The sequence below is a fragment of the Mesoplodon mirus genome (genome assembly GCF_964341445.2).
Source record: "Mesoplodon mirus genome assembly, chromosome: 13".
Taxonomy (NCBI): Eukaryota; Metazoa; Chordata; class Mammalia; order Artiodactyla; family Ziphiidae; genus Mesoplodon; species Mesoplodon mirus.
The window spans coordinates 40,156,843-40,180,150 of record NC_138989.1 but is presented as its reverse complement, the minus strand read 5'-3'; the positions used below and the strand labels follow the sequence as shown (position 1 = coordinate 40,180,150).

The 23,308-nt window shown below is 45.5% G+C and overlaps 1 protein-coding gene across 9 annotated transcripts in view; it reads left to right on the top strand.

Annotated features, from left to right (window-relative positions):
• The first annotated feature begins 304 nt into the window (after nucleotides 1–304).
• The window catches only part of ANKRD29 (ankyrin repeat domain 29), a 43,637-nt gene continuing 20,633 nt past the window's right edge, over nucleotides 305–23,308 (top strand). For 2 of the 9 annotated variants that reach the window (XM_082640299.1, XM_082640298.1), the window contains exons 1-5: nucleotides 305–459; nucleotides 11,214–11,324; nucleotides 14,859–14,957; nucleotides 17,748–17,846; nucleotides 21,276–21,374. In XM_082640299.1, coding sequence (XP_082496425.1) covers nucleotides 439–459; nucleotides 11,214–11,324; nucleotides 14,859–14,957; nucleotides 17,748–17,846; nucleotides 21,276–21,374 — 429 coding nt within the window. In that variant the 5' untranslated portion in view covers nucleotides 305–438. Of the gene's footprint in view, nucleotides 460–3,145; nucleotides 3,242–4,078; nucleotides 4,203–11,213; nucleotides 11,344–14,858; nucleotides 14,958–17,747; nucleotides 17,847–21,275; nucleotides 21,375–21,401; nucleotides 22,204–23,308 lie in introns of those variants that run through there. The other 7 variants (XM_082640303.1, XM_082640304.1, XM_082640305.1 and 4 more) reach the window with 7 other exon arrangements.

The following is a 23,308-nucleotide window of genomic DNA, read 5'->3' as shown; positions in this document are numbered from 1 at the left end:
GTGTGAAGAGTGATGTGAGGTTGTGAGCGTGCAGTGGTGTGTGTGTGAACCTGTGTGTGTGTAGAGTGTGCACAGTGCGTGCGGAGTTGGGAGTGTGTGTGTGTGGTAGGTACGCGGAGGGCGGTCGCGTGTGAGCCCCCGCCCCTCCCCTCCCCTCCCCTCCCCTCCCCTCCCCTCCCCTCCCCTCCCCTCCCCTCCCCTCCCCCTTCCCCTCTTCTCTCCCCCCGCCCCTCCCCTCCCCCTTCCCCTCTTCTCTCCCCCCGCCCCTCCCCTCCCCCTTTCCCTCTTCTCTCCCCCCGCCCCGGCCCCGTCTGCGGCAGCGAGAGCGCGCGGCGCCGGGAAGGCCGCCCCTCTGCGGAAGGCGGCGGGAGAGTGGGGGAGGGCTGGGCCGGGCGTCCGGGCCGGAAGCGCGCCGGTCCCGGCGGGGCGGCCGCGGACATGTGCAGGATGTCGTTCAAGGTGAGCGCCGTGGGCTCCGGGAGGGCGCGCCGGGCTGGCGGCAAACCTGCGGCGGCGGGGCCCGCACCCACCGTCCGCCCGGACCCGCCGCGGGCCCGCAGGGTGGGGTGGCCGCCGCCCCGGGGGTGCTGGCGGGGGACGGGAGGGAGCGACCAGGCCTGGATGGCTCCTGTGGTTTGTGGTCTAGGGGTGCGCTTTTTGCCCGAAAGGCTTTCAGTACTTCTGGCTGCAGGTGCGGTGAGCCCGCCCGCGGGGCGCAGGGGCGGCGAGGACTGTCGCCGGGGTAACAGTCGGGCGGGGGCGGGGAAGAAGCCCCGGGTCTGCGCTCCTCTGCGGCCGCCCCTCTTAGGGACCAGGGCTGCGGCACCGATGCCCGATCCTGCGTCCGCGTTCCCGAACGCCAGCCGCACCACTGCTGCCTCCTCCCCACAGGACTTTTTTTGACCCTGAAGCTGAGTGACCAGCGCAGAGTGGAGCTGCGATTGATTACCAGACTTCAGTGTCCAAAGAGGTTATTAAAGTCATTCATTTAACGCCCACATTTTAGGATGAAAATGAGTTCATTGATATGCCTTTATTGAAGGGTTTAATAAAAATAGTAGTTAAAATGTATTGAGCACATAAAATGTGCCCGACTCTGAACCAAGGGCATCATGGTGCATCTTCTGAATCCTCAGGAGGACCCACGAGATGGTACTTTGGTGCCCCCCACTTTTTTTTTTCCAAATAAGAAAACTAAAACATGGAGAAGTTAAATAACTCTTCCCACAGCCGTGCAGCCAGTGTGTGAATGGTGTTCAGATTGAAACCCTGGTGTGTCTGGCTCCAAAGCCAGTGTAATCCCACCTTTTACAGTAGCTCGTGTAAGCAGAAGAATGACACGGTGAGATTTGCATGTTAGAAAGATCTCTGGCTATGGTTTGGAGAAGAGAATGGAGCTGGGAGACCAGTCAGGATGATGTTGGGGTCATCTTGTTAAATGGTACCAGACTAGGGCACAGCTTTTGAGGATGGGAGGAAGCAGACAAATGTGAGTGACAAAAAAATTTTTAATCAGAAGAATTCGGTAATTGATGTTATTCACTGAGTTAGAGAAGGCCAGAGAAGTAAAGATAAAATGTTTGGGGTGGGACGTGTCAAGTTTAAGGATGGACAGGAGTCCAAGTAGAGATGTTGGTTAGACAGATGTACAAACTGGGAGCCCAGGAGAGTAGTCTAGGCAGGAGATAGAGATGAGATTTAGGAGTGAGCAGTGTTAAGTGGTCATTGAACCCTTGGGGATGAATGTGATTGATCAGTGAGATCACTTAAAAGTAGAAAATAAGAGGACTGGGCTTCCCTGGTGGCGCAGTGGTTAAGAATCCACCCGCCAACGCAGGGTACACAGGTTCAATCCCTGGTCCGGGAAGATCGCACATGCCACGGAGCAGCTAAGCCCGTGTGCCACAACTATGGAGCCTGTGCTGTAGAGGCCGTGTGCCACAACTACTAAAGCCCGTGAGCCTAGAGCCCGTGCTCCGCAACAAGAGAAGCCACTGCAATGAGAAGTCCGCGCACCGCGACGAAGAGTAGCCCCCGCTCACCACAACTAGAGAAAGCCAACGCGCAGCAACCAAGACCCAAATAAAATTTATTTAAAAAAAAAAAAGAGGACTGAGGACAAAATCTTAAAGAAGCTCAAGACTTTAAGAATGAGCAGAATAAAGGAAACCCATTGAGAAAATAGAGGAGCAGACAGAAATGTATGAGAAAAATCAGAAGCATGTGCTATCGTTAAGCCAAGAATCTGTAGTCTTTCCATAAAGGCAGAGAGGGATGCAGAGTTAAATACCACAGAGAAATCAAACAAGCTTAGAATCGAAAAGTGCCCCTTGAATTTAGTAACAAAACAGGCTCTGGTGACCTTGCTGAGAACAGTTTTAATGTAATGTTGAGTTCAGAAGCCAGATTGTAATAGCTTGAAAAGAGAGTGGGTGGAAACCACAAGTGGAGAGAACTCTTTCAAAAAATTCTTCGGGAAACAGCGGCTGCAGCAGGAATCCAGACTTGGCCAAGGGTTTGTTTGCTTTAAAATGGTAGAGACTTGAGCATCTTTAAATGATAATAGACATCTCAACAATAAACAAGACAACCCAATTTTAAAATGGTCAAAGGATCTGAATAGACGTTTGTCCCAAGGAGATATACAAATGGCCAATAAGCCACTAAAAGGATATTTGACATCATTAGCCAACAGGGAAATGCAAATCAAAACCACAATGAGGGCTTCCCTGGTGGCGCAGTGGTTGAGAGTCCGCCTGCTGATGCAGGGGACACGGGTTCGTGCCCCAGTCTGGGAAGATCCCACATGCCGCAGAGCGGCTGGACCTGTGAGCCATGGCAGCTGAGCCTGCGCGTCTGGAGCCTGTGCTCCGCAACGGGAGAGGCCACAACAGTGAGAGGCCCGCATACCGCAAAAAACAAACAAAAAACCCACAATGAGATACCACTTCACACCCATTAAGATGATTACAGTCAACAGGACAGACAATGACAAGTGTTGGCAAGGATGTGGAGAAATTGGAACCCTCATACATTACTGGTAGGAATATAAAATGATGCAGAAATAATAGAAAACAGTCTAGTCATCCTTCAAAGAGTTAAACATAGAGCTACTATATGATCCAACAATTCTGCTTCTAGGTGTATATGCACAAGAAATGAAAACATGTCAGGAATTTATATCTCATGGTGCTGGAGGCTGGGAAGTCCACAATCAAGCTGTTGGCAGGTTCAGTGTCTGGTGAGAACCCTCTTCCTGGCTTGCAAACAGCCACCTTCTGGCTGTCTCCTCAGAAAGGGGAGAGAAGGAGCTCTAATGTCTTCCTTTTCTTGTAAGGGCACTAACCCCATGATGGGGGCTCCACCCTCAGGACCTAATCTAAACCTAATTATCTCCAAATGCCCCACCTCCAAATATCATCACAATGAGGGTTAGGAATTCAACATAGTAACTTGGAGGGGGGAGGACACAGTCATGCAGTCCATAACATGGTATATCCATATAATGGAATATCATACAACCAACAAAAAGAATGAAGCACTCATACATAGCAACATGCATAGACCTTGAAAACATTATGTTAAGTGCAAAAAGCCAGATACAGAAGGCCAGGTATTATCTGGTTCCATTTATACAAAATGTCCAGAATAGGCAAATCCATAGTGACAGAAAGTAACTTAGTGGTTGCCAGGGACTGGGGGAAGAAGGGGGTGATGGGGAGTGATTGTTAATAGGTACGAGGTTTCTCCTGGTTGATGAAAATGTTCTGGAATAGTGGTGATGGTTGTGAAACCTTGAGATTAAACTAAAAACCACTGAATTATATGCTTTAAAAGGATGAATTTTATAGTATGTACATTATATCTCAATAAAAAAGTATTTTAAGATGACAACAGGGAGTGCTGAGAAGGCTTGCGCACAGAGGGGATGATTGAGCTGAGTGCTGAAGCTCTCAGGAGGTGGGGGGGGGCAGAGATATTGATGTTTTGTAAAGTGAAGGCCAGGATGCGGTCAGAATTTGGGGTGGGCAGAAAGGAAGGTGCCAACGTTTTCAGTGAAGAAAATGTTCATTTTCAGTGAAGAAAATGTCAGGAGGCGACAACTACCTTGAGGTGAGGCAGAGGATGAGAAGGTGGGATGGCCTGAGTCTTGAAGCAGCAGAGATGTACACCTGGTGAGAAGGGCAGTGTCTGGAAGCCAGGTGAGGAGGGCCCAGCCCCATTCTCCACCCTAGGGCTGGGGTGGGAGCAGGCCCCGCCTCCACCAGGGAGGCAGAGGAAGCTCGGTGCTAAGTGAAGGAGAAAGACAGTTGATTTTCCAGCAAGTGGAGGAGTTCCAAAAGGCACAGAGGGAAGGCTTGAGGGGGAGTGGAGGAGGGGAGCAGTCACAGGACGGTGACTAACCCTGCACTAGCCCCAGCTCACATCATACCAAACGTATTAAAATGTACCCTCAGCCCACAATGAGAATAGCAACTTTTGGGAATTCCCTGGCAGTCCAGTGGTTTGGACTCAGCACTTTCACTGCCAGGGGCCCAGGTTCCTTCCGTCTGGGGAACTAAGATCCCACAAGCACTTTTGTTGTACATTTTTGGAAGGATTTGTATACTATTGCTTTTTAAATTATTTAGCAACAAATAACATTTAATTTACATCTGTCCAGGATTTTTCTGCAATTCAGTAGTTCTTGTATAGTGAGAAAATCAGACCTGCCGATTATATTCATGTGTCAGCGACATTTTATGAATACCAATTTTAGCAATTAGTAAAGTTGACAACATGTTACACTTCGTACATACTGAATCAAGTTTTCATTAACTTTGATTTTGGAGCCATAGATTAACTGTTTCATTTTCATCGGCAGCTGAAAGGCTTGTAGGCCCGAGGCCCTGGATCTCCAAGGCCTGCATTGAAAAGACCCAGCATTGTTGGCTGAGTCTGTGGGAGGATAAACAGAGCGTTAGAAGCCACAATTTTGCTTCTTCTCGATGACTGAGTCACCACTTGTAGGGCTATTTGCTTCTGAACCATGTGGACACCCTTTTTTTTTTTTTTTTTACAACTTTATTGGAGTATAATTTGCTTCACAATGGTGTGTTAGTTTCTGCTTTATAACAAAGTGAATCAGTTATACATATACATCTGTTCCCATATCCCTTCCCTCTTGCATCTCCCTCCCTCCCACCCTCCCTATCCCACCCCTCCAGGCGGTCACAAAGCACTTAGCTGATCTCCCTGTGCTCTGCGGCTGCTTCCCACTAGCTATCTATTTTACATTTGGTAGTGTATATATCACGTGGACACCCTTTTTTATCCTTTGTCCATTATGCTGTCAGCAGTCCCTTCTTGCTGGTAGCGCTTTGCCTCTCCGGTAAACTTCCTGTTTCACGCTTGGCAACTCCCAATTTGTTCTGGTTGGGAAAAGAGATACATGTTTGTTGGGATTGTTTTTAAAGTAAAAGCAAACTCAAAGTGCAGGTCTGAGTCTTTTTGTGGAATGAAGCTCGTGGATTTCAGTACATTAACTTTTGTCTTTATAACAACTATTTCTCCAAGGCTGAGGTTGCCAAAAGTCTGGCACAATTTGGGGGTTAGACCCTAACCCAATGAGGGAGGTCACCATCCCAGGGGAATCATCACTAGATAAAGAATAATACCTAGGTCTTTCTCGTCTTACCCAAGAGGATAAAGCATCTCAATACCAGGCTTTATCTTGGTGATGGAAATTGCTCATGTCTTGGCCAGAGGTACAGGAACTTGTATGTTTCATCTATGTTCTGAAGGTATGTAAATTATCTCAAAATCAACTCCAGTTCATCAATCACCTGAAATTTTTTGGATGAGCCACAGGAGAATAAATTAACAAAGCCATGTATTTTTTTAACAGCTTTATTGAAATACAGATCACATACCATATACTTCACCAAGCTGAAGTGTTCGTTTCAGTGGTTTTTAGCCTATTCACAGAGTTGTGCACCCGCTAGCACAATCAAGTTTAGAATATTTTAATCACCCCAAAAAGAAACTATACACCTCTTAGCAGTCACTGTATTCCTCCACACACCCTTGTTTCAGAAAACTGCGCAACTACTTTCTACCTCTATCGATTGGCCTATTCGGAACATATATGTGTTAAACAGACCTTAAACGTGGTCTTGAGTTCTGAGTTTGGAAACGCCAGTGTTATACAGGCCTACCTCTTAGGCAGAATGCCTGGCTGAATAAATCACTTACTTTTTCCTCTTAGGTTTCCTATCACTTACAGAAGTGTAATGATGCTTACAACACAGGGTTAACTCTCAGTGAATGTTTATTAAGCAATTCTGTAAATTTCAGCCATTTAGCACAAAGTGGAATGGTGACATATCCAAAGCCTCCTCCTGCCCCGTGGTCCCTCAACCCTCCTTATCCCCTTGTTTAATGCGGCTTCGAACATCAGAGAAATTCATCGTTGAACAAAGCTAATGTTCTCTTGATTAGATTAATTATACAAATGAAATCCACATTATTCTCAACCCTTTTTTAAATTAAACCAGTAGTTTAGATCTCTACCGCCTCTTAGCTTTTAATCAGAATTCCAGTTCTGTACAAGTAACAACTTCCCTTCTGTGTTTCTCTCCCCTTCCTTCCCGGATTTAATTTCTGGTAGTGTGCTGATGACCACTGTGTGAGCCAAAATTCTGGCAGTAAATAGGGGGAAAAAAGAGAAGGGAAGGTGGCATATGTGGAAGGTTATACTCAGGTTTTCTCACAGCGGGTAAGATTTAGGATCTCAGACTCTGGACCCAAACAGACTTGGGTTTGAATCCCGTTACTTCCTAGCTGGATGACCTTACATAAGTACTTCTGTGCCTCAGTTTCCTCATCTTAAAAATGGAAACAGTAACACCTACCTCATGGGGTTTTTCTGGGAATTAAAAGCGTTAGAACAGTGAGAGTACTCAGCACACCGCCTGATACAGAGCAAGAACCCAACGTAGGTTGTCACTGCTGTGATGACAGTGTCACAGCCAACAGCCTGCTTGCAGAGACCCGAAAAAACAAGGAAGAGGTTAACTAATAATCACACGATTGGTGAAGTGCCTTAAGATTTGTGTGAAGCATTTTCACATGCATCAGCTCCTTTAAAGGCTTAAAGGGCTGCCCTTTGTAAACAGCATTTTATGATTATGTGCAGATTGTACCCAGAGGAGGTTTGGAAGTTAACCAGGCAATGTGGTCTGTAGACCCCAAAGAGAAAGAAGGTCGTGGGACTTTCCATCTTGGCAGAAGAGGACTTGGAATGAGGGTAGGAAGGAGGTCACTGGGGTCCACACTGCCTATTCCTTGCTGTCTCAGGAGGAGAATTCCGCAGGAGGCAGGACGATAGGGTGGCTGAAAGCCCAGCCTCAAGCACCAGACTGCCTGGGGCTGAAGCCTGCCTTGTTGCTTCTCGCTTCTCACTTACGTCATCTGAGCGGTGGGATAATAATGCACCCACTTCCCCGAGCTGTGATGAGCATTAAATGAGCTGGTCTGCAGAGGATGTGCCACTGGTACAGAATAAGCACTTGGTAAGTATTAGCTCAGGATTCCTGCACTCCAGTAAAACGGGTTGGCCGCAGTGTGATAGGAGAACTTATGCATTGCTTTGCTGGACATTTCCACCTTGATGCCCCATAGGCATCTGAAACTCGGCATGTGCAAAGCTGAACCCATCACTTTTCCCCATAATCTGCCTTTCAGCCAGAGCTTCCGACTTCCATGAGTGGCAACACATCTGCCAGGCTCCCTCTCCCTCTGCTCCTGCACAGACAGTCACACCGAGACTATTCAGTTTAGCTCCTTGAAATTTCTCCCGTCTGTCTCATCCTGCTGTCCCCACGATCGTAGCCTCAGCTCACCATCTCTTCCCTGTCTGTACAGTGTCTCCTAACCTTGTAGACACCAGTCTCAGTCTGGCTCCAGTCCTCAGACCGGCTCCAGTCCTTCCTTGACTCCCTAGTACCCACCAGATGAAGTCCAAGCTCCATCACATAGCACAGCAAGTCCTTCAGGATGTGGCCCTGACTACCTGCCCTACAGCATCTCCTGCCCTCTCTCCCCCCACGTCCTTCACTCCAGCCCTTCCGAGCTAGTGACGGTTCCCAGGATGCCCCCATGTCATTGCATCAGCACCCTGCATGCCTGGGATGCTCGTTTCCTACTGGCCCATAAAGCCATTGGAGCAGAGATCAAGGTTGACTGGTACCTCTAGTCCTAGCCCCTGGCCAGTGCCACTGTCCCAAGCACATGCCAGTGACCAAGCAAATGAATTCTCCTGGACAGGTCTTAAAGGGCTGTGAGGACTGTGCATCTAGAGCTTGCATCTCTTGAGCGTTTGCTGTCAAAGTGCATTTGCACGTATTACTTCATTTAGCCTCTAACAGCCCATGACAGAAGTACAGTTGACCCTCCGTGTCTTCAGGTTCCACATCTGCCTATTCAACCACAGATCAAAAGTATTCAGAAAAAAAATTCCAGAAAGTTCCAAAAAGCAGAACTTGAATTTGACCTGCACTGGCAACTATTTACATAGCATTTACATGTGTAAGATATCACAAGTAATCTCGAGATGATTTAAAGTATGTGGGAAGAGATACATAGGTTATATGCAAGTACTGTGCTGATTTATATAAGAGAGTTGAGCATCCACAGAGTTCAGTATCCGCAGGGGGTCTAATCCCCCGAGGATGCTGACTATACCACCACTATTAATATCATTCTCGCTTTCCTAGGGCAGAGAGAAATTAAATAACCTGCCCAAGGTCCCAGAACCGGGAAGTAGCAGGGCCAGGACTTGAACTCAGCTCTCTCTCACCCCAAATCAACTACTCTATCATGCCTCCACCTCCCAGTATATCAAGCTCTTGAGGGAAAATGAAGGATTTACACCTTTTCCCAAAGCTCAGTTTCTAGAACCTTGTAGGAAACCAGGATGTCTAGCCCGTGCAGGAGAGGAATCCCCGAGGCCATCCTAAAGGCAGGAGAGGCTCCTGGCTGGAGAGCTTGTTATGACAATAGAAGTTTGGGGCTTGCAAATGGTTTTTTGAAAGGTATTTGGGGTTAAAGGGAAACAACAAAATCATTGAAAATGATTTAGTTTATGACTCTCAAGGTTTCATGTTTCCAGAAAAGCCAACAAAGCTGTTCCATGGTGCATATTAACTTGTCTTCCTGATTCGCCCTCCCAAACTTCATCTTGGCTTTGTGCAATCTCTCTATTTAAGGGGCATTGTTTCATGACTTATTATACAAGTCAAACCAGCCTTGCCATTGCTTCACACACTTACTAACAACTGTAACATCAGACCCAGCCTGGTGCAAAAAACACAGACACTGGGTGTGAAAACTCCTGGGACAGTAAAACTTACAGCTTCAGGGGAAGCAAATTATTCACCTGGAATTTAAGGTGAACTTTTTCCTCCTAACTGAGCCAGGGAAGCATTCCAAGTATGTTTGTCATCTGCTTATCACTCCCCACTTTGCCACGCTCTTGTCCAAGAACGCACAAGAACACTAAGCTGTGTTGTGCATGTGCTGAAGAGCTCCTGAAATTAAACCCTCACACCCACAGGTGCCGTCACCCCTCTGCTGCCACTGGACTTTCACTTGTGATGGTTCGGTGAAGCAGCTGAAATTGTCGGTGTTTTCTTTTTAACTTAGCATTGGTGAGTTAGGTTTTGTATGTCATACCTTATACATATACTTAGAAGACGTATTGCATAAAAGACCCTCTGGGTCAGATATGTGCTTTGAGCCCACCCCAAAAAGTGTTTTTGTTAAACAATTTGAATACTAGAAAATTTCCTGAGACCAGCAGAATTCTTTATTAGTACCAATACTCTGAGTTCAGTTTTGCCTGTTGATTCTAACTTTGTAAAGAAAGTGAACAGAAGGAAAGAAACTAGTATTTGTAAGCATGGATGATGTGCTGGGCACCGTATTAGCCAATTAACCTGCATCATTTAATTTTTACCATAAACTTCAAGGCAGTAATGTGATCTCCATCTGAGCAAGAGGAATCCAGGCCTCAGCGGGGCCAAGTCCGTTGCCCAGGGCTGGGGTGGAAACCCTGAGCTGACTGGTTCTGTCTGCCCCTCACCCCCACCAGGGACTGTTCTCTGCAAATTCAAATTGATCTGTTTTAGAGAAGGTGGTGGTACTACAGTCAACGCTGCAGCTCTGATTCAGGAGAACTCTTCTCCAGCTCTGTTCCTTCCGTAGTTGTTCCAGTGTTAACTTAGCAACTTTAAAATAACCCAGGAGTGGAGTGAAGGATCCACTGGAGAGAACTGGAGTGGGAATGCCCGTTTTCATGGTGGCCTCACTCACTGACCATGTGGCTGACCACTTTACTCCTTTTTCTTTCTTTCTTTTTTTTTTTTTTTTTTTTTTTTTTTTGCGGTATGCTGGCCTCTCACTGTTGTGGCCTCTCCCGTTGCGGAGCACAGGCTCCGGACGTGCAGGCTCAGCAGCCATGGCTCATGGGCCCAGCTGCTCTGCGGCATGTGGGATCTTCCCGGACCGGGGCATGAACCCGTGTCCCCTGCATCGGCAGGCGGACTCTCAACCACTGTGCCACCAGGGAAGCCCCTACTCCTTTTTCTTAAAGGACTCACAGCAACATTTTCTGCCCAAAGTTCCTTGTTCTCAGCAGAAACCTCTGGCAAGTTCCAGCTGAAACAGAGAAAATTTGGTGGAGGGAAAGTGAGGCATTTACCCAGGCAGCTGGAATCAGGTAGAAAGTATTGAGGGCACAGAAAAGGTACCTGTAAACTCAGAATTGGGAGAGATTTCCCTCTGCTTAGAGGCAAAGAGAGATTTGGGAACACTTCAGGGAGGAAATAACCTTTAAGCAGAACCTTGGCCGTGAAGGATGGGGGAAAATTCATTTCACACAAAAAGGAAACTGTGAACAAAGACACAGAGGCAGGAAAGTGAGGACATTGGTGGGAAATAGGGTATTAATAGTGCTGTGTAATCAACAACACGGCTCTTCATCACAGCCCCATGGCTGGGGTATCTGCTTCCCATAACCAAGTACACGACAATCACCTGTTGCCAGAGGAGCACTCTCAAATGATCAGACATATCTGGAAGGTCTCCCTTTTGAATGGTAGTGCGTACTTGCGTAGAAGTGGTCGTGTTAATGAAAGTCGATTTTAAGATCCTGTTTTGTTTTGCTTCTGCAGAAGGAAACCCCACTTGCCAACGCCGTGTTCTGGGCAGCGAGGAGGGGCAACTTGGCTCTGCTCAGGCTGCTGCTGAACAGTGGCCGAGTGGACGTGGACTGCAGGGACAGTGTACGGACCTGTCCATTCGGTACACGCATGCTGGGAGCTTGCCATCCCCCGCTCGCATGAGAGCGCCTGCTGAATACCCTTCCTTCACAGTGTTTGTCCGCTTTTTCATGTGTTTGCTTGCTTCATCCTTTTCAAAAAGTCCGAAGTACCATGGGGAACTTCAAAACATACTGGGGGGCTTCCCTGGTGGCGCAGTGGTTGAGAGTCCGCCTGCCGATGCAGGGGACGCGGGTTCGTGCCCCGGTCCGGGAGGATCCCACATGCCGCGGAGCGGCTGGGCCCGTGAGCCATGGCCGCTGAGCCTGCGTGTCCAGAGCCTGTGCTCCGCGACGGGAGAGGCCACAGCAGTGGGAGACCCGCGTACCACAAAAACAAACAAACAAACAAACAAACATACTGGGAAAGCCATTACCTGCATAAAACAGGAGGGGCCACAATAGGGGAAGAGACACGTCACTGGGAATCAGAATCGGCCAAGTCCAAGAAGAAAAGGGGGAGATGATTCAGAACGGAAGGGGGCTGCCGCGGATGGGGGAGTTGGGTTTTATCTACTGAGAGATGGAAGCCTCCACCCAGCCTCTTATCCCTTCCTTACCTTTGCAAACACCAGTACCCTCATCGGTAATGAAGGGGAACTAAAAACAGGTCCTCCCACCTACTTTCAGGCATCACTGCGAGAGCCCTTTCTTCCCCGGCTAGAGGCAGCAATTTCTCTGTTCTCAGCGGGACGTCGCACCTCTGGGGACTAAGAGGACCTCAGATGAGGAGAGAGGAGATGTTTTGATTTTAGGGATTAAATAGAAATGTTTTCACAGGAGCCGCCTTGTTTTCCTGATAACAGGGTGTGCCATTTCCAGCTTTTATTGCGCAAATTTGGTAGGTGATGTCAGCCACCAGCCCAAGCGAGGTATCAAAGTTTGCTCCACTTTGCCCCACCCCGGGCATCAGTGCAGGACAGCTTGGGGTGCACCTCCAGACCCACCTGTAACTTTCTCCAGCTTGCTCTGTGTCCCAGAGTTGGAGCTGTCTGGCCTGCCCCAGGGGACTGGCTTCCCTCTGGCCTCCAGTAGGGTTTGGCCAGTGGGAGCGTTGGCAGGAATCAGAGGGAGGGAGGACAGGGATGTTGAGGAGTCTAGACCCCCCCATCCTGTCTGGCAGCAGGACGCTCACCCTCTCCGTCCTGGGAGCCACCACCTGTCCCTCGCGCCTTCGGGCCTGGGCTAGCAGTGCAGCTCCGCTGTTACTAGCTCCCAGTACTGTTCTTTGTGGTTTCCCTACATCCAGAGCATAGCCTTATAAATAGTCTCTTTATTAAACTTTCGTCCAGTTATCCCAGTTTGAATGTACCATCTGTTCTTTGCCAGGACCCAAACTGATATGGGGCCTTGGGCATCTGTGAACTGGTCGTCGGGTCTTACTTGGGTCTTGCTGGGCAGCAGTGCCACACTGGACAGAACTGGAGTGGGAATGCCCGTTTTCATTGTGGCCTCACCCACTGACCATGTTGATGACCACTTTACTCCTTTTTCTTAGTCACCCCTTCTCAGACACCCCCTACGACCTTCTCCTGACTTCCAGCTTTGTGTAGCTTAATACATCCACAGATCCCTCCTCTTTTTTATTTTTATTTTTTATTTATTTATTTTTTTTTTTTGCGGTATGCGGGCCTCTCACTGTTGTGGCCTCCCCCGCTGCGGAGCACAGGCTCCGGACGCGCAGGCCCAGCGGCCATGGCTCACGGGCCCAGCCGCTCCGCGGCATATGGGATCCTCCCAGACCGGGGCACGAACCCGTATCCCCTGCATCGGCAGGCGGACTCTCAACCACTGCGCCACCAGGGAGGCCCCCTCCTCTTTTTTAAATTAATTTATTTGTTTATATTTTGGGCTGCGTTGGGTCTCGACCATGATGTAGAAGTGAAATACAATGTATAAAGGAGCATTTTGGTTATTTGTTTCATTCATCTTCCCTTACTGTAAAATAGATGAGCCTGATGTTTTTTATTTTCTTTTTAAAATATCCAAGTTAAGTGCTCTGTGGTTCCTCTAGCTCATGATTGATTTGTATTTTGAGACCAGTGTGACCCATGATGAAAAAATTTTCTCATCTCTCATGCAAAGGATACATTCATAGCTTGCCTGTTCAGACTGGCTTTAAATCAAGGAATCTTCTGTCTGAATGCTGAATAAAAATGTTCTCACATTCAACAGGAAGTTGGTAACTCCAAGTTTGCTACTCTAATCTTGAAGAACATGGAGGAAGGAGTCCCCCTGAATGACAGGTGGTACAGCCAACATGAAGGTCTTAACATTCAAATACCAAATGCGGTCACATGGGGTAGAATATCATAAAGCACTTCTGTGAAGCCACTAGCTCTTCTTGATTCTACCTGTACTTTTACTTATAGCAAACAAGACTTTCCCCAAACTAGGATTGTCTTTCACACGAGTCAACAAAAACCAAATAATAATCTAACATTTACTGAGGCATCATAATATTATTTTAACATCTAACTCTTACTGAATATTTAACATTACTAAGCTAAGCACATCGCCTGAATTATTGCTTTTTCCCATTTAATTTAACCAGGCAGATACTTTTACTATTCCGCATTACGGATGAGGTGAATGAGCCTTTGAAAGCTCAGATAACCAGCCCAGAATCATACTGTCAGTGACCACTCAACTATACTGCCTTCCTACAAAATCCCACAGATGTATTGAATATATAGCACGAGGCTTCTAAGAATCACCACCCCGTACCTAGTGAGGCTTCCTCACAGGCAGAGCCGTCTGTCTCTCTCTTATCCTCTCCACAGAAGCAGGCTGCTGACCACACAGAAGAGGTGGTTCAGATTACAGTTTCGAGCCCTTGAAAACAAATGTAAATTAAACCACAAAAGTCCACTTGAATTGGAATATCAGGTGGTACGTCTCAAGTCCTTGAATCTTAAAGCTGGCAGGGACCTTGGCAATCATGTCATCCAGCTCCTCATTTTAAAGCTGAAGTAAATGAGCCCCAGGAATTGTGAGCAGTGTGCCCCAGGTTACGCTGCTGGTTGATGACAGAGATGGACCCCGGGGCTCCTGACTCGCACTTCTGTAATCTCTCGTTGCATCTTTACCTGAATCAGTTTGAAAATAAAGAATTCTAAACTCAGAAAACCAACTAGTACCACTTAACCCACTTTTTTGCATTAGTAACAAGTGTTTTGGCTCAGGAATCATAAAACGAGGCCACTACATCACAGCCGCCTCAAAATGCAGTAACCATGGTTCACTTGGACTGCGTGTCTGAGGGTAATGGAAGTAAGTGAATGTTTGAACTGAAAATTCCAGCCTCAGCAATTTGTCACTTTGCTTTTTCCTGTTTGGTCTGCATTATAAGATTATTCACGAGACACTTTTATTTACTGCGGGAGATGTTGCGCTCAGCTCGGACGTGTCCTGGGAAGAGCTGACGTCTGCAGCATCTTCTCCAGGCCACCTCTCTGGTGTCATGTGGCCTGACTGCTCATCTGTCTCCCCCACCCAGCACGGCACAACACTCCTCATGGTCGCCTCCTATGCTGGCCACATAGGCTGTGTGAGGGAGCTCGTCCTGCAGGGAGCTGACATCAATCTCCAGAGAGAGGTAAGTCAGGTTTTGCACGTGAATAAGAATAACGCAGCTCTATTTACAATAGCCAGGACATGGAAGCAACCTAAGTGTCCATCGACAGTTGAGTGGAGAAAGAAGATGTGGCACATATATACAATGGAATATTACTCAACCATAAAAAGAAACGAAATTGAGTTACTTGTAGTGAGGTGGATGGACCTAGAGTCTGTCATACGGAGTGAAGTAAGTCAGAAAGAGAAAAACAAATACCGTATGCTAACACATATATATATATATGGAATCTAAAAAAAAAAAAAAAAAACGTGGTCATGAAGAACCTAGGGGCAAGACGGGAATAAAGACACAGACCTACTAGAGAATGGACTTGAGGACACAGGGAGGGGGAAGGGTAAGCTGGGATGAAGCGAGAGAGTGGCATGGACATATATACACTACCAAACGTAAAATAGGTAGTTAGTGGGAAGCAGCCGCATAGCACAGGGAGAGCAGCTTGGTGCTTTGTGACCACCTAGAGGGGTGGGATAGGGAGGGTGGGAGGGAGGGAGATGCAAGAGGGAAGAGATATGGGGACATATGTATATGTATAACTGATTCACTTTGTTATAAAGCAGAAACTAACACCATTGTAAAGCAATTATACTCCAATAAAGATGTTAAAAAAAAAAAAAAGAATAACGCCGGTGGCAGAGATGCGAAGCTCTCACAATAGTGAATTGTTAAAAAGGACTATAGAGTACAGTCATCCCTCCGAATACGCAGGGGATTGGGTCCAGGACCCCCCGTGGATACCAAAATCTGCAGATACTCATGTTCCTTATGTGAAATGGCATAGTATTTGCATATGGCCTACGCATATCCTCCCATGTACTTTAAATCATCTCTAGAGTACTTATAATATCTAATACGATGTAAATGCTATGTAAATAGTTGCTGGTGCATGGCAAGTTGGAACTTTATGGAATTTTTCTTAAATTTTATTGGAGTATAGTTGATTTACAGTGTTGTGTTAGTTTCAGGTGTACAGCAAAGTGATTCAGTTATACATATACATATATTCTTTCTTTTTCAGATTCTTTTCCCGTATAGGTTATTACGGAATACTGAATAGAGTTCCCTGTGCTATACATTAGGTCCTTGTTGGTCACCTATTTTACATAAAGTAGTGTGTATATGTTAATCCCAAACTCCTAATTTATTCCTCCGCACCCACCACATTTCCCCTATGGTAACTGTAAGTTTGTTTTTGAAATCTGTGTCTGTTTCTGTTTATAAATAAGTTCATTTGTATCATTTTTTAATTAGATTCCACATATGAGTGATATCATATGATGTTTGTTTTTCTCTGTCTGACTTACTTCACTTAGTATGATAATCTCTAGGTCCATCCATGATGCTACAAATGGCATTATTTCATTCTTTTTTATGGCTGAGTAATATTCCATTGTATATATGTACCAAATCTTCTTTATCCATTCCTCCGTTGATGGACATTTAGGTTGCTTCCATATCTTGGCTATTGTAAATAGTGCTGCATTGAACACTGGGGTGCATGTATCTTTTCGAATTATGGTTTTCTCTGGATATATGCCCAGGAGTGGGATTGCCAGATCATATGGTAGCTCTATTTTTAGTTTTTTAAGGAACTCAGATTCTTCTGAGTAATTTCCACAACACCGAATCATCGTTTTAGGTCATTTTCACTTCAGTAGTTGATTTTCTTCTGGAAGGAAGATGTTTGGGCCCCCTTAGAATTCTACTTTAAAACTTCCCTAATCTTTTTATTTTTCCTCTCTGCTTTACAGCCTTTGTTTATTTTAACTTTAAAGAAAAGACAGATTTTCTCTAATAAAAAACAATACGGTCCAGATCTGCTTACTCAAAGACTTTATTGTGAAGGGCTAGCTCAACATACACAAAAATCTCTTAAGAAGAACGGAGAGAAGCTGGGAGAAGAAGAGAAACGTTTGATTTCCACCCAATGTATGGTTCTTATGGTCTTTATATTTATCTGTTTGGTTCCAACTGCTCAACTAATGTTCTTGGAGATGAAAACTATTGTGCATTGAACACAGTGGCCCTTGAGGACTTAAGTGTGTTGGGTTTAGAGGTAACCTGTGTGGCGCAAATAACGATGACGTGTAGGTCCCCGGTGACCCCCTGAATTCCCTGAGCCAGGTCAGTCTGGAAAAATAGCCAAAGAGAGGCCCTGACCTCACCCCGCGTATTTTGGAAGCTGGAAGAGAGTGCCTGGCAGTGCTGTGGAACTGACGCTTAGAGCAGACTTCTTCCTCGGTTCATCTGTAATCCATTTTGCAATATCAGAATATTTGTCTCCTGAAGATGTACCTGCCATTGTTTCCTTTAGTTGGCTCTCTAGACACATAGCGTTTGCACACTTTGGTAGTCTCTAAAATTCATGTCTATTAAGAAGGTGAGGGATTTCCATGGCAGTCCAGTGGTTAGGAGTCCATGTTTCCACTGCAGGGGACACGGGTTTGATCCCTGGTCAGGGAACTAAGATCCCGCATGTGCACAGGGCAGCCAAAAAAAAAAAAAAAAAAAGATGAGAATTTTCCTATTCTAGCCCAGTTTCCTCATCCAGACCTTGTTACATCTTAACATTTCTGGAACCCAGCAGCCTCGACACTGGTCACTTACCTGAACAAGGAATACAGTCTGTTCAATATAGCCCCCTCCTAGGCTGGAAGTTTATATGCAAGGATTTTGTTTTGTTTACAAGCATATAAATCAAATGTAATGTAGCCAAATATCTTTTAAAACCAGCCTCTCTCTCTCTCTCAGTCAGGTACAACTGCCCTGTTCTTCGCTGCTCAACAAGGACATAATGATGTTGTGAGATTTCTCTTTGAATTTGGAGCATCCACTGAATTCAGGACCAAAGTAAGAGAATTTTCCTGATTTTATACCTTGTTGAAGACTTTCAGCAGTCATGAGTTTTCATTTCTCTTCATCTATAGTATGAATTTTTGCTTTGCTTTTTACAAGATTTTCAAGCCTAAGAAGGTGGGTTTCACAAGGTTAAGTTGTAATGATTCAGGGGTAGTCCTAGGAATCCAATTCAAAACATGACATTTTTACTTTGGGCTCACAATTGGAGAACTCGGGGTGGGAGGAATTGCTTAGATTCTTTCTTGTACTGGTAACTTTCTACTCTGGGACACTAAATTTTGTTATCAGGATGGATACAGTAGCAGGTGCTTTATAACTTTCCCTGTTTTCATATGCTTTTTTCTGCTTCAAGGTTAATCCCAGTGCTATGATAGGAATTGTTGGAAGTATTAAGCCAATCCTAGTGAATCTGAGAGATTTCTAAGGAGGGTTTGGCAGGCAGTTTACTCTCTGAAATGTCCTCACTGAAATATATAACATATGATTACAGTTTATATAGTTTATATAGTTTTTACAGTTTATATAGTTTAACGTAAACTATAAACTAAAAACTGTAAACTAAAAACTGTAAACAGTTTTTACAGTTTATATAGTTGGGCAAGTTGTGGTTCTTCCTTTGCAGAAGTCATTGATTCTTCATGTTTGACATGTGGATAAGAAAACCGAGGCTGCAGAAAGATAACTTTTGTGTTCACAACGTGACTTTTCATGACAATGCTTTGTAGCAGAAGAATTTGAACTGCCATCACATTGTAATTGAAAACTTATTTCTGTCATAAAAAATGACTTCAGTCATAAAAAATTCCTAAAAATTTGCCCTCGTTGGAAACTTTTAGGTTTTCTTAATTCATTGTATGTGATATTTTGATATCAAAGGAGTTTCCAGTGGAGTTTTTTTTCCTGTTAAAACACTATCAAGTAGATCTGAATTTCAGAAAGGGTTTCTGTCTTTTCTAAAACCTACTGTTGGACTGTGTACATGCCTCCAGACATGCTGAATATAATATACAGTAATCCAAAATACATGTGTACAAATATTTTATATTAAATATCATTTTATTTTTAATTATAAAAGCGATACAACTAAAATTAAAAGTTCTACAAACCTGACTCAACTCTGAACTACGTCAAATGATCGTGTGTGACCACATGGCTGCTTCATTCTTCTTAGCTAACAAGTTAATGCTGGCCTTTGTACACGAGCCAGTTTGTGCTGTCCCAGAAATCCATGGAACATGGGACCCAGGGCGAGCAGTTCCACATGTTTCCATTAGGTCAACTGCAGGTGGCCAAGAGTTTTCCATGGGAAGAAGACAGTGTCAGGACGCTTTGAGTTTTAATATGATCCTGTCATCAAAACTGACTTTGTGGGCTTCCCTGGTGGTGCAGTGGTTGAGAGTCCGCCTGCCGATGCCCCGGTCTGGGAAGATCCCACATGCCGCGGAGCGGCTGGGCCCGTGAGCCATAGCCACTGAGCCTGCGCGTCTGGAGCCTGTGCTCCGCAATGGGAGAGGCCACAACAGTGAGAGGCCCGCATACCGCAAAAAAAAAAACAAAAAAAAAAAAACCAAACTGACTTTGTGTCAACTGTTCTCATTGTAATTGAACCTATGTCCCCAAAAATGTGTTTTTTAAAATAAAAGGTATCAGCTCTTCTATGATGATCATCATGTTTTATCTGTTCTCTAAACCTATTAGGCAAAGAGCTGGGAAGATTGACACAACAAAACTTGGAAACGTTGGTGCTCGTTGCTGCTAATAGCTTAATAAGCAACTTCTTAGTGCCCACCAGCCTCCACCTACACCCACCCCCACCAGCCTCAGCCCTCCAGTCTCTCTCCTCCATTCCCCACCCTTCAAAACGCAGCTCTTCCCACCACACAGCCGGGCCCTTGCTGAAGCCTTACTCAGCCATGTGCACCCCCCAGCACCTTGCCTACCTGTGAATGCAGGACCATGTGCAGCAGTGTTTCTCCAAAGGAGGCCCACCTGCCTCCTGCACCTCTCGGTCACCTCACATGGCTGGTCAAATGCCTCTTTCTGGGCCTCACTCCAGACCTACTGAATCTGAGGGTGGGGCTGCGAGGGTAGCCATTTTGAATAAACACTCTATGCCCAAATTTAGAAACCACACTATCTTATATCTATGACTTGTATTTTAGAACCACATTCCACGTTCTTCGATTGTTTACAGTTGGCTCAAATGTCCACATACCCATTCACAGAGCCAAAGAAACAACACAACAATCCTAGATGGGAAAAGAGAAAGCCTCAGCCCAGCACATGAGAAAAACCATTAAGGGCTTAACGGACTTGCCTTGTGGCACTGTGGTTAAGAATCCGCCTGCCAATGCAGGGGACATGGGTTTGAGTCCTGGTCCGGGAAGATCCCATATGCCGCGGAGCAACTAAGCCCGTGCACCACAACTACTGAGCCTGCGCTCTAGAGCCCACGAGCCACAAGTACTGAGCCCGCATGCCGCAACTACTGAAGCCTGCGTGCCTAGAGCCTGTGCTCCACAACAAGAGAAGCCACGGCAATGAGAAGCCAGCGCACTGCAACGAAGAGTAGCCCCGCTCCCCGCAACTGGAGAAAGCCCACACGCAGCAATGAAGACCCAACTCAGCCAAAAAAAAAAAAAAAAAAAAAAAAGAAAGGGTTTCAGTTGACCACAAACTCAGTGAGTCAGTATTTGGTGTGGTTGGCGTAAAAGCTAATTTTAATTTAGGCACAGAGATAAAAGTAGAGGAGAGGGAACCAAGGAATGTCCCATCAGGCCGCATCTACTTTGCAGTGCTCTGTTGAGTCCTAGCGCCCATTTTAAAAGAGGTCTGGACAAATTGGCACATGTTCAAAGGAAAATGCAAAGCAGGAGAGTGAGAAGCACATGGAATAGGCTGCAGTTATCCCCGCTTTCAGTGCATGCAGATCTCGTCCCGTGAAGGCAGGGGCCCAAGAGGTCTACTCCCTAAAAACACCTTAATCTCAGAGACCTACAACTGGGTGGACCCACAGGGAGAAGCCGATGTTTGTCAGTTGGGTCTCTGGTGAAACCACAGGAGATGATTCTGGTGATTCCAAGATACAATTGGTACAGACTTCCTGTTCTGTTTCCTTTATTGAGAGGCCAAGAGATGATTCTGCGTTTGACATGAGAAACTTCTAAATTAATTATAATAACTTAGCAAGTAGCTATAATATATCTCAAACAAGTCACCCCAGTATACAACATAATGATGCCCTTAAGATGAACTCTGTCATGATTATAAAGAAAAAGTAAAAGAGATAAAAGAGGAAAAGTGAGTTTGTTATTATGTATGGGAAGTTCTTTTCCAAAGTTCTCACCATGTGAAGAGCATCTGCTGGTAAGATGTGTGCTCTCACTGTTTCTAATGCGTTTATACTTCTCATGACCGCAGGACGGGGGCACTGCCCTGCTGGCCGCCAGTCAGTATGGGCACATGAAGGTGGTGGAGACCTTGCTGAAGCACGGAGCCAACATCCACGACCAACTTTATGTGAGTGTGTTTCAAGGGGGCTCTTGGAGGACACTTGCTCATTCCCTCATCACACATAGCATCGCAGTCTATGCCAGAAGTAGCATCTGATATAAATTATTACAGTTATCAGAGAACTTCAGGGGAGTTGTAAACAGTGTAGAATGATAGAGAAATTAAGAAAGTTGGTGATTAAGATATGACCAGTGGATTTAGGCATTAGGATATATGTATTAAAAGAGCAAAACACTCAGAGGTCACCAAATAGACCAGTACTGAAGTCAGAATGTCAAGGGTTAAGAGAATGGGAGGTCAGTGAGTGATAGTAGAAGGACAGCACTCACCTGAGAAGTATTAAAACAAAAAAGAGAGAAAGTTGATGCAAGATAGGAGTTTCACTCATTAGTTATATGCTCCTTTCCTTCTTAACAACCATAGACAATATAAATGCATTTATGTTTTACTGGCATCATAATCAAAGATGTCATTAAAGATGTCAATCTACTGTATCATTAAATTTTTTTTCCAGGACCAAAAGCATTATGACATTTAAATAAAAATGTTCCTGACAACTTTATCCACCCTTCCAAAGTTCAATACCTATGAAATGAGTGATGGGGGAGGATCCTCTGGTAAAAACCCTGTTGAGGACTTGCTCCAGAATTTCTTGTCTGATCATCTCATGGATCTAAAAAGAACAGAAGAACCAAGAAAATATTCCTTGGTGACCTTCAGCTTACAATTGTATCAATGCATGTTAGGCAGAATAAAGAACAGTTTGAATATGGGTAAAAAAAAAAAAAAGAATTGGCGTCTGAGACATCAAAGGAAAAAGATAGAGTTAAACCAGGTGAGCTTTTTCTATGTAGAAACCCATAATCTTATTTACCCATCTTTGCTCTGCCCTTTTAAATCTCTTGCACTTATATTTCATGTACCTATGTAATTAAGAGCTTCAAAAATAATGTGATACATACTTATTTGTAACATGACAAGCCCAGTGTATGGACTTGCTGAAAACCAACATAAGTCCTCCTGTTGTAAAGTTATTTGGGAGGAAGAACACAAAAAAGGAGAAATCAAGTTATTTGGAAGAGAAGTGAGGATGGTTGAATGAAGACCTCTGAAATACATGCACGCCATTGACCCTGAAAGGCATTCACTGCCAGTGTGGGTCTGTTTGCAGCTAATTGACAATTAGCACATTACCCAAGCATTTTTTTTTTTTTTTTTTTTGCGGTACACGGGCCTCTCACTGTTGGGGCCTCTCCCGTTGCGGAGCACAGGCTCCGGACGCGCAGGCTCAGCGGCCATGGCTCACGGGCCCAGCCGCTCTGCAGCATGTGGGATCCTCCTGGACCGGGGCACGAACCCGTGTCCCCTGCATCAGCAGGCAGACTCTCAACCACTGCGCCACCAGGGAAGCCCCACCCAAGCATTTTTAATGGTCACTCTAATTCCGTAGAATTTATGGCAAATGTTATTCTGGTTTTGGAGGAAAAAATAAAATATGGGGAGATAAAGTGACTTGACAGTCTCATGGTGAGGAGTGGAAGAATTTCTGCTTCCATTTGTCTAGGAACCATATTTTAGGCTATTGTACCACTAGACATGAGCCCTATGCCCAGGGGTGCTATACTTTCATAGACGTGTAATGAGATGAGTAAGTGTGAACTTTTCCACTTGAACACCCTTTGCAGAGTTTACACAGATACCTCTGACAAATCACCGGCCTCTTTGAAATCCATAGAAACTAGCCTTAGGCTTTGCACTTCAAAATCTGTTACCACTCTGTGAACCTGTAGCATTCCTGGTTCAATGACTAAACTACTTGACTGTGGTCTGAAGGAGTGATTCTCAACTCTGGCTGTCCATTAGAACCAGGGATCATTAAAAAACAATTCCACTTCCTGGGCCCACCCCTGACCAACTAAACTGGATTCTCTGAGGGCAGC